General features: G+C 40.9%; 1 protein-coding gene across 1 annotated transcript in view; it reads left to right on the forward strand.

Annotated features, from left to right (window-relative positions):
• The window catches only part of LOC132562368 (GRIP1-associated protein 1-like), a 56,331-nt gene extending 50,578 nt beyond the window's left edge, over window positions 1–5,753 (forward strand). Inside the window, exon 29 of the mRNA XM_060227110.1 lies at window positions 2,158–5,753. Coding sequence (XP_060083093.1) covers window positions 2,158–2,313 — 156 coding nt within the window. The 3' untranslated portion in view covers window positions 2,314–5,753. The remainder of the gene's footprint in view (window positions 1–2,157) is intronic.
• Window positions 5,754–17,588: the final 11,835 nt, after the last annotated feature.

Here is a 17,588-nt window from a genome sequence, read left to right on the forward strand (position 1 = left end):
CCCTGTGTTTGCAGTAGTAAGCCTGGTGTTTGTAGTGTTGAGCCCTGTGCTTGCAGTAGTAAGCCTGGTGTTTGTAGTGTTGAGCCCTGTGCTTGCAGTAGTAAGCCTGGTGTTTGTAGTGTTGAGCCCTGTGTTTGCAGTAGTAAGCCTGGTGTTTGTAGTGTTGAGCCCTGTGCTTGCAGTAGTAAGCCTGGTGTTTGTAGTGTTGAGCCCTGTGCTTGCAGTAGTAAGCCTGGTGTTTGTAGTGTTGAGCCCTGTGTTTGTAGTGTTGAGCCCAGTGTTTGCAGTAGTAAGCCTGGTGTTTGTAGTGTTGAGCCCTGTGCTTGCAGTAGTTAGCCTGGTGTTTGTAGTGTTGAGCCCTGTGCTTGCAGTAGTAAGCCTGGTGTTTGTAGTGTTGAGCCCTGTGCTTGCAGTAGTAAGCCTGGTGTTTGTAGTGTTGAGCCCTGTGCTTGCAGTAGTAAGCCTGGTGTTTGTAGTGTTGAGCCCTGTGTTTGTAGTGTTGAGCCCTGTGTTTGCAGTAGTAAGCCTGGTGTTTGTAGTGTTGAGCCCTGTGCTTGCAGTAGTAAGCCTGGTGTTTGTAGTGTTGAGCCCTGTGCTTGCAGTAGTAAGCCTGGTGTTTGTAGTGTTGAGCCCTGTGCTTGCAGTAGTAAGCCTGGTGTTTGTAGTGTTGAGCCCTGTGTTTGTAGTGTTGAGCCCAGTGTTTGCAGTAGTAAGCCTGGTGTTTGTAGTGTTGAGCCCTGTGCTTGCAGTAGTAAGCCTGGTGTTTGTAGTGTTGAGCCCTGTGCTTGCAGTAGTAAGCCTGGTGTTTGTAGTGTTGAGCCCTGTGCTTGCAGTAGTAAGCCTGGTGTTTGTAGTGTTGAGCCCTGTGCTTGCAGTAGTAAGCCTGGTGTTTGTAGTGTTGAGCCCTGTGCTTGCAGTAGTAAGCCTGGTGTTTGTAGTGTTGAGCCCTGTGCTTGCAGTAGTAAGCCTGGTGTTTGTAGTGTTGAGCCCTGTGCTTGCAGTAGTAAGCCTGGTGTTTGTAGTGTTGAGCCCTGTGCTTGCAGTAGTAAGCCTGGTGTTTGTAGTGTTGAGCCCTGTGCTTGCAGTAGTAAGCCTGGTGTTTGTAGTGTTGAGCCCTGTGCTTGTAGTGTTGAGCCCTGTGCTTGCAGTAGTAAGCCTGGTGTTTGTAGTGTTGAGCCCTGTGTTTGTAGTGTTGAGCCCTGTGTTTGCAGTAGTAAGCCTGGTGTTTGTAGTGTTGAGCCCTGTGCTTGCAGTAGTAAGCCTGGTGTTTGTAGTGTTGAGCGTGCTTGCAGTAGTAAGCCTTGTGTTTGTAGTGTTGAGCCCTGTGCTTGCAGTAGTAAGCCTGGTGTTTGTAGTGTTGAGCCCTGTGCTTGCAGTAGTAAGCCTGGTGTTTGTAGTGTTGAGCCCTGTGCTTGTAGTGTTGAGCCCTGTGCTTGCAGTAGTAAGCCTGGTGTTTGTAGTGTTGAGCCCTGTGTTTGTAGTGTTGAGCCCTGTGTTTGCAGTAGTAAGCCTGGTGTTTGTAGTGTTGAGCCCTGTGCTTGCAGTAGTAGCCTGGTGTTTGTAGTGTTGAGCCCCTGGTGTTTGTTTGTAGTGTTGAGCCCTGTGCTTGCAGTGTAGTGTTGAGCCCCTGTGTTGAGCCCTGTGCTTGCAGTAGTAAGCCTGGTGTTTGTAGTGTTGAGCCCTGTGCTTGCAGTAGTAAGCCTGGTGTTTGTAGTGTTGAGCCCTGTGCTTGCAGTAGTAAGCCTGGTGTTTGTAGTGTTGAGCCCTGTGCTTGCAGTAGTAAGCCTGGTGTTTGTAGTGTTGAGCCCTGTGCTTGCAGTAGTAAGCCTGGTGTTTGTAGTGTTGAGCCCTGTGCTTGCAGTAGTAAGCCTGGTGTTTGTAGTGTTGAGCCCTGTGTTTGTAGTGTTGAGCCCCGTTTCAGTAACGTCGTGTTGATCTTGATAACTGTATTAGTATTGATTACAGAGATGGACATATTAGTGATAAAGTACCTCGCACCACGACCTTCCCCGTCCGAGGAGTCGACCTGCTGTGACCATCGCTCATCTTGTTGCTTTCAGACAAAAACTGTATTAAATCCATTTATTGTTCCTTTTCTTTAGTGACTTGTGGAATATTAATGACATCAAATTCGTATTTTTTCCTTTTTCTTTATAGGATCTGGAGATGCTATCCGAGGAGGTAGTTCGACTGAGTAAGGTTCAGCACGTCCAGACACCAGAAGTTACCCAGCACTATCAGGGCAGTGGTCCACAGAACAGTCTAACCAAGGAAACAGTAACCATGGAAATGAATATCACCCAAGCCACATGACACAGAACACCTGGAGAGACGCACTACTTAAAACAACATTTGTCTTCATGTTGCTCCGGTAGATAGTTGAACGGACGCGCGAGAAGGGTCTACCAGACACTTCACCATCCTAGTGTTTCCTCCCCACGTGACATGACATCACGGCATCGCGTCATCAATCAGCGCTGGATTCACGACTGGTTGCTGGATCGCATAGAAGCCATGTTGACGAGAGTTATCATAATCCTGTGGACAGAACTGCCATATCGCTGATAATAATACTCCCGTAAAGTCATCTGCTGCTTTCCATCATCATGTATATAGTTTTTGCCATCAAACTTTTTTTACTTTTCTTTACTCTATATAAGGCTGATAATAACTTCAGTGACACAATCTTGATGTAAGCTGTGCTGCTCTGCCTCAATAGTATGATGTTCGTCCGTCATGCAAGCCCCCAATTGATCCGTGTTTGTAATTACGTCCTAACCCCGATTCAATTATATGTCAAAGGTCAGAAGTGCCAAAATATCTAGAGTGAATTCTGCATAACTACCAACCATTTGAGTAACGTTAAATTTACGTCACGACATGTAGAGTTTGACAAGCTGGCGGTGGTCAGAGTTTTATTAATAAGACTTGACACGAATCGTTGCCATCTATTACAACTGACAGATATCTAAAGTATTTTGTGTAAAACATGTAGCAGGTGGATCGATGGATACTTCCTATGTGAATAGCTGTACTCTGAAGGTTCCCGCTGGTAACAATGACGGAGAACAATGAAAAGTAGGCAGGTCGCCTAGCTCTTGAGCTACCAGGCTGTGGTTGGGCTAAGGTCAGCCGTGCTCCCAAATTCTTCTATCGGTGGACAAAAGCAAAGGGCAGATTTTACCGTTTGCACTCTAACATTTTTTCATGCAATATGATGCGAAATTCAATTATTCCAAATGTTATGTTGAAATGTTTAAGCCTGTGTAAGGTTTCTGTATGTGTATGTGTCATTGCCAAATGTTGTTATGTTGATCTTACAAATGTTTGCTTTTCAAACTTATTTATCGCAAATGCCACATGATATTCCGTTTAATTTCCTCTCTATTCTGTTTTGAATGCCTTCATTTTCCCTATCAGGAGGTAAGAGATAATTTGGAACACGTGTTTAACATTTGACATAAATATGTCTGCTTTGTTAGTAGTACGGTCGTGTATATGACATAAAACTCAGACATAAGAAATACACTGATTGACCATTGTAATGATAAGTGCGACTTTAAAGCTGTTCTCATCAAGGAGATCTGAAATGTTAACAAACTACTGTATGTGATGATAATCTTCAATCATAACTAACACGACTGAATACTTACGCATGCGCATACGAATGTCATTTCTTTTGACAGAATGCATCATTATCTGTATCCTATAACTGGCGCTACCATTGTCGGAATACACCTGCCACATATATTTCGCTGTATTTGACAGGGAGGGAGAAAAACTGTATTTCAGCACGTGCATTAGTTCGCTAGAATTATTTCCTAATCTATTTTGATGTTCAAGTTTAAGAAAATTCATAAAATTGGCGTTATATCCGTTCAACTTTGGTTGGAATTCTACTTCATTGCTGAACAATTCATAGTTACTCCAACGTCAGGTAAACGCAGATTGAACAACTAAGGGTTTCACTAGTCTGCAATGTCAATCATTGTTTAGGATAAATGAAAAAAACATGGTCGGTATCGAAGATGTAAGCGGCAATTTGCTCCGGACAGAAAGACTAAAGTTGCTCGTCACGTTTGTCCTTCGCCTTCGACAAACTACAATTAATGTTATACGATACTGGCAATATATTCTCTGTAGATCCTGCAACTGGCGCTGCTGGAAGACATCTGTCACAGAATTACTTAAAGAATTACTTGAATATAACATTTAGGATATGACAGACTGATGAAATATGAGGGATTTTGTTTGGTATATCCTAACTTAGGCTTAAGATAAAACAGTTTTAACAAAATCGGCTATAATGTTTCGATAGTCTGAATGTCATCAGATACAAGCTGTATTTCATGAAAACTGATGTTCTGTATGTATGTCTTTCTATATTACTAAAACCTGACTTTTATGTCAGCAGAATTGCAGTCCTGGTATTGATATTTAGAAGTTTATACAGTATTTTAAGCAAACTGTTTATTCGACGATGTCAGATCAGATGTCGTCGTTCTAACCACCACGTGTTTTTACGAAGTCTGAAGGATATTTTGAGACCATACTTCCGTTAGAGACACTAATACGTACAGTTTTTGCTCGTTTTCAAGCCCTGCATTTCTAGGGCGATAAATAGAAAAAAAGCAGTTGGAGCACATTTCAAAGAGTAAGATAGACAGATATGTGCTTATGTGAGGTTTAAACCATACTCTAGTTAGAAACACAAACACTGTATGTTAGGAACACAAACACTGTATGTGCTGGTTTTGCTCATTTTGATGCCATGCGTTTTTAAAGCAATGTGAGTTCAATTCGCTGCTATACTCGAGAAAGAGAGAAAGATATGTGCCATGCGTTTTAAGGGCAAGAGATATGTACTGTTTGGGATCAATTCGAAGTGCGTTTTAAGGGCAAGAGATATGTGCTGTTCGGGCTCAATTCGAAGTGTGTTTTACTAAGGGAGATACATGCAGCGTATTTGGAAGCCATACATGAAGACAGATATGTACTATTGTTTGCTGTACTTCAGTTCGCACATGGTATGCATGATTCTTTGCTCATTTTTGAAGCCATATTTGGATACGGGTGACAAATACGTGCTATAGTTTGCCAACTTTGAAGCCATACCTAAAGAGAAAGACGTTTTTATCTGTTTTATTGCTGATAAAAATTACGTATTATAATCATGCTTACATTTGTATTTTACAACTCTGGCCCCTGTTTTCTGGTACTATAGGGATGTTCTTTAACTTAATATTGCTATAGGAAAGCATTAAATATTTCCAGAAATTTAACTTTTCCTTTAACTTACATAAATGTCTGACTTTCTATGGTGATTAAGTAAAACACCGGGTTATCCACCCGAGTATAAAACTCCTCACCTGTCAAAGTATATTACTTTGTTCTAATCAGTGGTTATAGCTACACCACAACATGTTGTTTCTCTTTTCTGAATATGTGTTCATTTTCTCCTGTTTTCCTCACGGTCGATGGGTTCGATTATAGGAAAGTAAAAGCAAAAATGTAGAATTTAGTAGATGCTTCCGAATTTTTTAATCCTTTCGACGTCACAAAACCATATGATATATCGCTTTTTCGAGTTGCTATTTTTATTGTCTATAACATTTAAATCGAACCGACGTCTTGTCAGGAAGATATGGAGAATTATATTAGAGTTGGTGCCGTCAGTTCTCTATATAATGACGATTTATCATTCCTTATTATAAAACCTTATGTGATACATTAAACTTGACTGCAATTTGTAAAATATAGATTAAAATATTTATACAAAGAACAATGGCATTGTTTTCATTATAATAAATACTTCTTGTTTTCTGTAGCGCTTATTCGATCTTTTCATACAACGAAACCAATGTTTCAATTTTCCTATTGTGATTTTTTCATTTCTGGATAGCAACGTCCCTGTATCTCCATCTTTAAATGCTTACATGTCATGACGTAATAGAACAGAATAGGGTGATGGCATGAAAAAAGACGAATAAAAATGCTTGTTTCATAAAGGATTGAAATATATACAATATATCGATGAAGTAACTTTCATCATGGGGTTTCTGATAGCTCAATCGGTATATTATCGTATGTTCAAACTCACTTGAAGATTCGAGGTTCCTGATTTGATCCCAACCAGGATTGGTTTATGTTTCTCGGGGTCATGGACTGACCAGTGCTCTGATCATTTCCTTGGAGGAGACACATTACCCCAATGGCTTTATATAGCGTGCGGTGGGTCTCTCGCATATCTTTGAATGAGGTAGCCACCAGCTACTACAAGGAACCGTCGCCTCAAAATGATACTGGTGATAAGTCATTGTAAATAGACAATTTGTGTCTCAATTCGTAATGTGATTTAGAAAACTCTGAGGCAAAATTCTTTCCTTTCAATCGAGGTGACGTAATTTGTAGTAGGTGACATGATCGAAGCCTGAAACGGGACAGAAATAAAAATGGTCTTTCTTCGTCATTTATGTCTCTATCCACTGTATAAGAAATCACTCATATCTCAAACCTCTGTCAATAAACAAGGGGATCTGACGTCAGCTGGGGGTCATATTGCAGTAAATATTGATAAAGGGTATTATAGTATGACAAACTGTTGTAAATATGAACGCCGTATTTTGACAGCGACTGCTGCTGTCGTCAATGACGAATGACTAGTATCGATCGGCCAGCATGAAATCTATTCTCACTGCGGCCGAGTTGTCTCTACGTCAAATCGCCCGCAATCTAAAACTGGTTTACAGTTACTCCTTGCCGATATTTGACACCCATCTAGACATGCATGCTCGAAAATCGTCTGACGTCACTTCTGTATCTGTCTGTCGTCACAATCGATTGACTATAACAACTTACTTCATTCGTTTTTGAAAGGGTTACAGTAGGTCAGCTGGTAAAGGCTAAGGGTTATAGAAGCTGGTTTAAAGGTCAAGGGTTAAATTAGCTTGATTTAAGTTTGAACAAAATCTCTAAAGATAATTTGGGGAATCTTAATTTTAATGTAAACACATGAAGTCAAATGTCAAACTGTGAATGACCTTACAACACTTTCTGACATTTCAACACAAACATATACAAAAATAGCATTGTAGACTTTGCATACCTTGCTCGTTAACGGCCGTCCTCTCTCCTTCAAGCCGTCGTCCAATCTTGGACGACATCCTGTGAACGCCATACAAGTACAGGGTATTGAGAAAGGTTGGCGCAAATGAATTACCTTCAAAGACCTTGCCTTAGCACACTCGGCGTCAAAAGAGTTCAACGCAGATCGTCAGCACACTTCCTTCTACATCTATCCATCCCGTCCTTCATCAAACAAGAGCACCGCCGACACAGTAGGCGCAGATAGACTTGTGTTAAATGACTCTGACGTAAGTCTAGAGCCGAATGACGTATCATGCACTGATAACAGTATCCGAGCGGGTTATTAGCGTACTTCTCAGGTTTTCATTACCACGGAGACGGCCTGTGTAACGTTGAAAAATGGACCCGCGTTGAAAATGGACCCCGGGTCCGTTTTCAACGGGAGTCAGTTTTCAATGTTACACCGGCGCCAAGGTGTTTGATAAACTTGTTAATCTCGTCATTTCAGCTGCGAGTGTAAAAAGACAATAGGAAACCCTACACGCAAAAAACTTTAAAGCCCGAGAATGTTAAGGAACATGTGGTTCCCGCCAATCGAGGCATAAGCAAATTTCTCCAAAAATGTGCAAGGCTGTGTATCCCATGATCAGATTGGTGGACTGTTTAAGGAAGACTTATTACAACGCCTTACCATCTGATGCGGACGTTATTACTGGATTCTTACACAGCTTTACAGATGACTGTTGATAGCGCCTCCTTCAAGCGGCGTCCAATCTTCAGACGTCACTTAAACCGGAACTTTCCGAGCTTGTGTAGGGTAAACATTATGACTGGTGATAGTCTTTGCCCTGACAACTATCAACAAGTGAAAACTTTTAAGGAAAATAAATTACACAAGCAAACTAACAGACGGTAAACGTCGCATCCTCCTTCAATCTCAACTGCTGAATACCACGTAATAGTATTACTATCATCCTCAAGCCCTACGCTATGGAGTACCCCAAAGCCCAGTGAAATAGTCAGCTTTGTAATCACATTCGGCTAGCGCGATTTAGGTAAAATAATGTCGGGAACAAGTGAAACAAAAATCCTGCAAGCCGAGAATGTAATTAAGGAGTCAGACCCACTCCGTAATTGATATTTTTTCATATTTTATTGACTGGAAATGTTGTTTTATACTAATAGATAATATATACATGAAGACTTGTATAAAGTTTCTAACTTGAAATTGAAAGGGTACCGGAGATATCGTTGCCGGAATTAGTCTCATTAATCAACACCAGGATATAAATGTTGATGAGGAAAAGTCACGTGATATGTTCAGACGCGGTCAGAACCAAAACAAAAATGCTGGAAGAGGTGAGTAGTGCGTCCATGTGACATCGCTTGTAAAGAGATTTTACCGAGAAATGCAATCAATACTCTATATATCCTGTATGGAAATCATCTAAAGTATGTATTGATCACATCTTTCATTTCTTAGATATGACACAAAAACGTGCAGATTACGAGAAAAACTACGATTAATTGCAAAGAGGTCCTCAAATGGGGGCATTCCATCTTTCCGTATGCTAACCAATATAAATCTTTGCCTTTGATATATCACGGTCTCGCGCCATCTTCCTTCTTTTCGCCTCAGAGTCCGTCAAAACAAGTTTTCTTTCCCGCTTCCCTCGCTCGCTGACATGTTGGAAGACGGCAGATTTATCTACAGTTCTTTGCGCATGCGTCAAAGGGCAGGACTTCCAGCATAAGTATGAATTAGCACTGAGGCGTTTCGAATTCTTTTTGAAAACTATTGATTACGTTAGATTGGTAGCGATTTACTTGTGGTATTAATTGTTAGTCAGAACTTTTGCTACCCAAGAAAAATAGAAAATCATGATTTTTTTTTTATATGAAATAATATCGGTCGAGGAGTGGGTCTGGCTCTTTAAAATGACAGTTTAAAAATATAAACTTTATTCATTTTACAACATTTGCGGAGCAAGCTATCAGTTTATATTAATCACTCTTGTTGGCCCGAATAGAAACGCTAACTGTGGTAGGAAACTGGAGCATCCGGGTAAAACCCACGTGGTCAGACAGGTGACTTAACACCTTTTCACGTTAGTTCGGGGAATAGAACTCCGAAGGGCTAGGTGAAAGGCGAATGTGTTACCATTTCGCCACCCTACCACCCAAAGACAGTTAGGACTAGTACTCCAAACAAGGACAGATCCTCTACAGAATTGTTATATATCTCTAATCATTGGAATTATTGATAACAAAAAAGGTGTGTACAGGCGCCCTGTGTTATCACTATTACATCAGATCGATTATGTCCGGAGCGCAGTCCAAGAAAATGAACGCGCAGAGGAGAAAGTTGAGACCGACGGACACCGATGTACAAAATAGCCATATCAATATGACTAAACCACTCGCTGCCTTTTTAGCTGTTCATTGTCTCTCAACCCGTATCCTAGACCGATGTGTCAGCCTATTCCTAGACAGTATAGAGGCAAACAAATGGCTGGAAAATGTGAGGAACTTGACAATTGAACGACATCTATGTAGAAATGGTGTGTACATGTATGTCTCTACACAACACATATCCACGGAGTAAACACTATCGAGGCTGAGAGACTTTCAAGGAAACAGGATCCCGATATGGTATGGGAGTTTGAAAAGCTCATTTTGATTGAAATGTTAAAAAACATCTCTGACAGAGTCAGCTTCAGCTAATTTGTCAGGATTCCTTGTCCCGGACAGAACAATCCAGAAGATGGGGATAGACTACGGCGGTATAGTTAGTCCTGCTGTGGACAGCTTTTGTTTGTAAATCTTTTGTCACTAATGACAGCCCATGTCTATCTACTCTCACCAAAACACTTTGAAACCCAATATTCAAAGATCGACAGCATTTCATCGAACAGCTCCGACTAGCTGATCTCTTGAAGAACGTCTCCGTGGCCAATACTTATCGGAGGACGATATCAACCCCTATCATCAATTCTTGAATTTATCTGCCCCAAAATATTTCCTCTAAAAAAGAGAAATATTTATTTTGTTCATGGAAATAGAATTTTTTACGCGAAAACCTGCATGGTCTCTTACACAGACACTCGGGATGTTAAAGGTTGTTCTTGCCTTTTGAAAGAAAACTCTCTGGCCTATAGGTAACGTTTAGTGACTGTTTAAGCCCCAGCAGCGACTTATCAGTGTGGAAAGACACTTTCATCTTCTGAAATGTTTAAATTTCAGCTTTTCCCGTTAGATTTTCCCCGTTACTAATAACTTCGAGGTACAGGCTTACACCAAGCAAGTATTTCTCTGTAAGGAATTTGTTTAGTAACGAAACTGTGTGTGGAGTGCTGATCACTTGTTCTGAATATCATTTGGACGAAACATCACCTTTATGCACTACTGGATCCAAGGGTCTTTATTTATTGCTTAAACTCTTGTGTCAGAATGTTTTTGGAGATAGGACCATACTTCTGGGGGTAGAATGCATTTAGAAATAACGCGCTTTTCTGAACATTGAGTTCGATCAGTATGTTGTGATGCCGCTATCATGGCGGGCGTACCTCACCAGGCAGTACCTAAAACTATCAGTTTCTATCTCGGACCACTGCAATATGAAAATGGAACCTATTTACTTTTGGACTAATGTGATTTCGTTATATACACACAGTGGTGTTTGTAGATGTTATTTGTGTAGACTTTGCCCAGCCAAACTTGTGTGTTATCTACACCCACTGATTATTATCACTTTTTCTTGTTCATACCAAACAGTTTTGTTGACTTTATTTTAAATTCTCGGTTTGTTTTGTTTTACAATTTATCTGGCACCTGTAATATCTAATTAGATCAAGAGATTAGGAGATGGGACCGGGTGCAATGGTGATAGACCAGAAGATGGGACCGGGTGGAGTAGTGAGTGAACGGTAGATGGGACCGGGTAGAGGTTGGCGAAAGTCTGGAAGATGGGACCGGGTGGTGTGATGAGAGACTGGAAGATGGGACCGGTTGGGGTGATGAGAGAATGGGAGATGGGACCGGTTGGGTGTGGGAGGTGAAGGGTGGCAAGAGACTTGGAGATGGGACCGGATTGGAAGGTGAGAGATTGGGATATGGGACCGGGTGGGGTGGTGACAGACTGTTAGATGAGACCGGGTGGGGTGGTGAGATACTGGGAGATTGGACCGGGTGGGGTGGTGACAGACTATTAGATGAGACCGGGTGGAGTGGTGAGAGATTGGGAGATGAGAACAAGTGTGGTGGTGAGACTTGGAAAAGGGACCAGGTGGAGGGTAGTGAGATACCGGAATATGGGACCTGGTGGAGGTTGCCGAGAGACTAGGCGATGGGACTGGTTGGGGTGATATGAGACTGGAAGATTGGACAGGGTGGATTGGTGAGAGACTTGAAGATGGGACCGGGTGGGGTGGTGATAGACTGGGAGATGGGACCGGGTGGGATGGTGATAGACTAAGAGATGGGACCGGGTGGGGTGGTGAGAGACTGGGAGATGGGACCGGGTGCAATAATGAGAACTTGGGATATAGGACCGGCAGGGGTGGTGACAGACTGGGAGGTGGGATCGGGTGGAGGTTGGCGAGAGATTGGGAGATGAGAACGGGTGGGGTGGCGAGAGACTTGGAGATGGGACCAGGTGGGGAGTAGTGAGATACTGGGAGATGGGACCGGGTGGAGGTTGGCGAGAGACTAGGTGATGGGACCGGTTGGGGTGATATGAGACTGGGAGATTGGACAGGGTGGATTGGTGAAAGACTTGGAGATGGGACCGGGTGTGGTGGTGAGAGACTGGGATATGGGACCGGGTGGGGTGTTGATAGACTGTGAAATGGGACCGGGTGGTGGGAGGTGAAGGGTGGCAAGAGACTAGGAGATGGGTGAAAGATTGGGAGGTGGGACCGGATGGGGTTATGACAGACTGGGAAATGGGACCGGTTGGTTGTGGGAGGTGAAGGGTGGCAAGAGTCTGGCAGATGGGACCGGGTGGGGTTATGAGAGACTGGAAGATGGGACCAGTTCGGGTGATGGGAGAGTGGGAGATGGGACCGGTTGGGTGTGGGAGGTGAAGGGTGGCAAGAGACTGGGAGATGGGACCGGATTGGTTTGTGAGAGACTAGGATATTGGACCAGGTGGAGTGGTGAGAGACCGGTAGATGGGACCGGGTAGAGGTTGGCGAAAGTCTGGAAGATGGGACCGGGTGGTGTGATGAGAGACTGGGATATGGGACCGGTTAGGGTAGTGACAGACTGTTAGATGAGACCGGGTGGAGGTTGGCGAGAGATTGGGAGATGAGAACGGGTGGGGTGGTGAGTGACTTGGAGAAGGGACCAGGTGGAGGGTAGTGAGATACTGGGAGATTGGACAGGGTGGATTGGTGAGAGACTTGGAGATGGGACCGGGTGTGGTGGTGATAGACTGGGAGATGGGACCGGGTGAGATGGTGAGAGACTTGGAGATGGGACCGGGTGGGGTGGTGAGAGACTGGGAGGTGGGGCCGGTTGGGTGTGGGAGGTGACGGGTGGCAAGATACTAGGAGATGAGACCGGGTGGAGAAGTGAGAGACTGGGAGATTGGACCGGTTGGGATGGTGATAGACTCGGAGATGGGACTGGGTGGGGTGGTGAGAGACTGGGAGTTGTGACCGAGAAGGGGTGGTGAGAGACTGGGAGATGGGACCTGATGGGGTGGTGACAGACTGTTAAATGAGACCGGGTGGAGTGGTGAGAGATTGGGAGATGGGAACAGGTGGAGGTTGACGAAAGACTGGGAGATGGGACCGGGTGGGGGACGAGAGACTCGGAGATGGGACCGGGTGGGGGACGAGAGACTGGGAGATGGGACCGGCAGGGATGGTGACAGACTGAGAGAAGGGACCGGTTGGAGGTTGGCGAGAGACTGGGAGATAGGACCTGATGGAAGTTGGCGAGATACGTGACTGTGCTATGGGACCGGACGGAGTTGGAGAGAGAAGATGGGTTCCGGGATTGACTTGCAGATGGGAAAGGAAAGAAGGCGAAATGCGAGGGGACTAGAGATTGAGAAATGGGAGGGAGGGGTAGATGTTTTTTCATGCACCCTGGTTTTAACATAATCCTATTGGAATGGCATTGAAAATATTTTCGAAATCAGTTCTTTGGCATCAAAATATCGTCTTTTTCATGTGCTTTCCATATATAAATTCTTCTGGGAATATTTGGTTTGCAGTATACACCAACTTATGTCTTTCTGTAAATCATGATTTCTAAACGTGTTTCGTGTCTAAAGCACCACATGCGATCTTGTCGCGTATTGAAACCAATTACTGACGTCACGTTTCGGTTGGAATGATGTTGATTTCTCGGCACTGCGATACGATATTGACATTGCAATAGACATGAAAATATCATTATATCAACAAAGTCTGAACTGCAGAAATAACGTTCTGAAGGCTTACTCTCACTTCGTCTGGGAAAAACAAATCGATATCAAGACTATATTGACGGAAGAGGTTGGTTTCATAGTTCGGGTTTTACTGTAACGTGAATGCTTATCAAATAATTTAAGTTTCAAACTTGCACTATTAAAAAATGATAGTTATTATTTGCCTGGTGTGGTTTGACTGGCAGCCAATGAAAATTGACGTTGAAGAAGAACCCTTGTTAGATTCGCCCCACATTTTTAATTATGATCTTTGGAACATATGACTTTGGAAGACTTATCGTTGTAGTCTTTGAAAACATTTTGTTTGATTTCCCAGGACAGTATTCAAAGACGTACACTGCAGTAGGGCAGATAAACGGCAGCAGAAAATAGTTCTCTACAAGTCTTACCATGGAAAGGTCATAGTGACAGCGCTCTCCTTAGTCGGGACATATCACATATTGACAGAACCATCTGAACCGATATTTTAAGTAACAAAAATTTATCTTACTTATATATAGTATACAGACTTTGGGTATAAAAATCTGCTGGGTTAGCCTTTCTTGTACATGTTCCACAATCGCTTTGTTTACTCACCTGAAACCTTGGACAGCATTCTGACGTTACATAATGATAATGATGTATACTAGTGCCGTTTGACATTTCACGCGTGACCGATCGGTCAAGACTGAACAAGAAACCTTAATTGTTGCTCCGTTTGTGAATAAAATATCTTAAAAACCAGATACATGTGGAAATGACAGTAATTTGATTTGATCAATCAGTTTTTTTTAATTCTATTCTATACAGTGCTTTGCTTTCGTGTCTAAAATGTTCAGTTTTTTAATCAACACATACCTATGACCTTGGGGTAGTAATACAATGCGGGAATGTTGCCATGTCTGGCGGGTTGGATGATCACCCATTTTGATGAAGTTTTGCGAACCTAGTTTGCTGTAAGTTTGACGTCATCGTTTCGTTGATTGATAAGATATATTTTAGAAGGTTTACAAGTTACAATGAAATACCATCAAAGGGAGAATTTAAAATAATGTTCTGTTTCAATGTAATATCTTGCTGTGAATGTATCTATCTAATTCTATCTTAATTCAGGCCCCAAATCACAATTCCGTGACTTCAAATGGACCCAAAAGTTAGTCTGCAACATCTAATTTGCAGTAGGAATTAGGTTTCTATCACAAAATTTACATTTTCTGTTGTCAGTGACCCCTGACCTTTTCTTTGTGTTTGTTATCACTATTCTGGAGTAATCGACAGCTGTTTCTGTGTACATATTACTACTAAGGTTCCATTCTGTATGATATTTAGTCCTTTTAAAATTACGATTGTATTTGGCCTTTTTTGATTAAGAATGTTCTCTTTTTAACAGCAAGTTATTTCTAAAACCTAAAACCAATGTTAAAACATTGTGACTGATTCAGGCTTGCTATTATTGTAACATGACCGAGGAACAGTAGACTGATTTTCTGCTCTAGGAGTGTGCTTTTTAGTCGGTAAGAACTATTTATTTCATTTTCCATTGAAACCAGAAAAAGTTGTCTGATGAAAAGGTATGGCACAAGCGAGCATTTGTGCATCCGTCTTCATTAGCACCACTCATTGCATATACAGACTACATCTGGTATGTTATATATACAGACTACATCTGGTATGTTATATATACAGAATATATCTGGCATGTGATATATACAGACCACATCTGGTATGTTATATATACATAGTACCCCTGGTATGTTATATATACAAAGTACCCCTGAAATGTTATATATACAGACTACATCTGGTATGTTATATATACAAACTACCCCTGGTATGTTATATATACAGACTACATCTGGTATGTTATATATACAGACCACATCTGGTATGTTATATATACAGACTACCCCTGGCATGTTATATATACAGACTACATCCGGTATGTTTTATATACAGACTACATCTGGTATGATATATATACAGACTACCCCTGGTATGTTATATATACAGACTACATCTGGTATGTTGTATATACATACTACCCCAGGTATGTTATATATATATATATTACACCTGGTATGTTATATATACAGACTACCCCTGGTATGTTATATATATAGACTACATCCGGTATGTTATATATACAGACTACATCTGGAATGTTATATATACAGACTACCCCTGGTATGCTATATATATACTATCCCTGGTATGTTATATATACAGACTACCCCTGGTATGTTATATATACAGACTACATCTGGTATCCTATATATACATACTATCCCCGGTATGTTATATATACAGACTACCCCTGGTATGCTATATATACATACTGTCCCCGGTATGTTATATATATAGAATACCCCTGGAATGTTATAAATACATATTACACCTGGTATGTTATATATACAGACTACATCTGGTATGTTATATATACAGACTACATCTGGTATGTTATATATACAAAGTACCCCTGAAATGTTATATATACCGACTACATCTGGTATGTTATATATACAAACTACCCCTGGTATGTTATATATACAGACTACATCTGGTATGTTATATATACAGACCACATCTGGTATGTTATATATACATACTACCCCAGGTATGTTATATATATATATATATAACCCCTGGTATGTTATATATACAGACTACCCCTGGCATGTTATATATACAGACTACATCCGGTATGTTTTATATACAGACTACATCTGGTATGATATATATACAGACTACCCCTGGTATGTTATATATACAGACTACATCTGGTATGTTGTATATACATACTACCCCAGGTATGTTATATATATATATTACACCTGGCATGTTATATATACAGACTACCCCTGGTATGTTATATATATAGACTACATCCGGTATGTTATATATACAGACTACATCTGGAATGTTATATATACAGACTACCCCTGGTATGCTATATATACATACTATCCCTGGTATGTTATATATACAGACTACCCCTGGTATGTTATATATACAGACTACATCTGGTATCCTATATATACATACTATCCCCGGTATGTTATATATACAGACTACCCCTGGTATGCTATATATACATACTGTCCCCGGTATGTTATATATATAGAATACCCCTGGAATGTTATAAATACATATTACACCTGGTATGTTATATATACAGACTATATCTGGTATGTTATATCTACAAACTACCCCTGATATGTTATATATACAGACTACATTTGGTATGTTATATATACAGACTACATCTGGTATATTATATATACAGACTCCCCCTGGTATGGTTTATATACAGACTATATCTGCTATGTTATATATACAGACTACATCTGGTATGTTGTATATACATACTACCCCTGGTATGTTATATATATAGACTAAATCCGGTATGTTATATATACAGACTACATCTGGTTTGTTGTATATACATACTACCCCAGGTATGTTATATATATATATAACCCCTGGTATGTTATATATACAGACTACATCTGGTATGTTCTATATAGAGACAACATTTGGTATGTTATATATACAGAATATATCTGGTATGTTTTATATGCAGTTTAAATCTGGTATGTTATATATACAGACTAAATCTGGTATGTTATATATACAGACTAAATCTGGTATGTTATATATACAGACTTCATCTGGTATGTTATATATACAGACTACATCTGGTATGTTGTATATACACATACCCCTGGAATGTTATATATACATACAACCCAAGGTATGTTATAAATACATATTACCCCTGGTATATTATATATACAGACTATATCTGGTATGTTATATATACAAACTACCCCTGATATGTTATATATACTGACTACATTTGGTATGTTATATATACAAACTAAATCTGGTATGCTATATATACAGTCTCCCCCTGGTATGGTTTATATACTATATCTGCTATGTTATATATACAGACTACATCTGGTATGTTATATATACAGACTACCCCTGGTATGTTATATATATAGACTTCATCTGGTATGTTATATATACAGACTACATCTGGTATGTTATATATACTACATCTGGTATGTTATATATACAA

Source organism: Ylistrum balloti, unplaced genomic scaffold (assembly GCF_031769215.1).
Source record: "Ylistrum balloti isolate Yb309-2 unplaced genomic scaffold, AGI_CSIRO_Ybal_v1 Utg371400, whole genome shotgun sequence".
Taxonomy (NCBI): domain Eukaryota; kingdom Metazoa; phylum Mollusca; class Bivalvia; order Pectinida; family Pectinidae; genus Ylistrum; species Ylistrum balloti.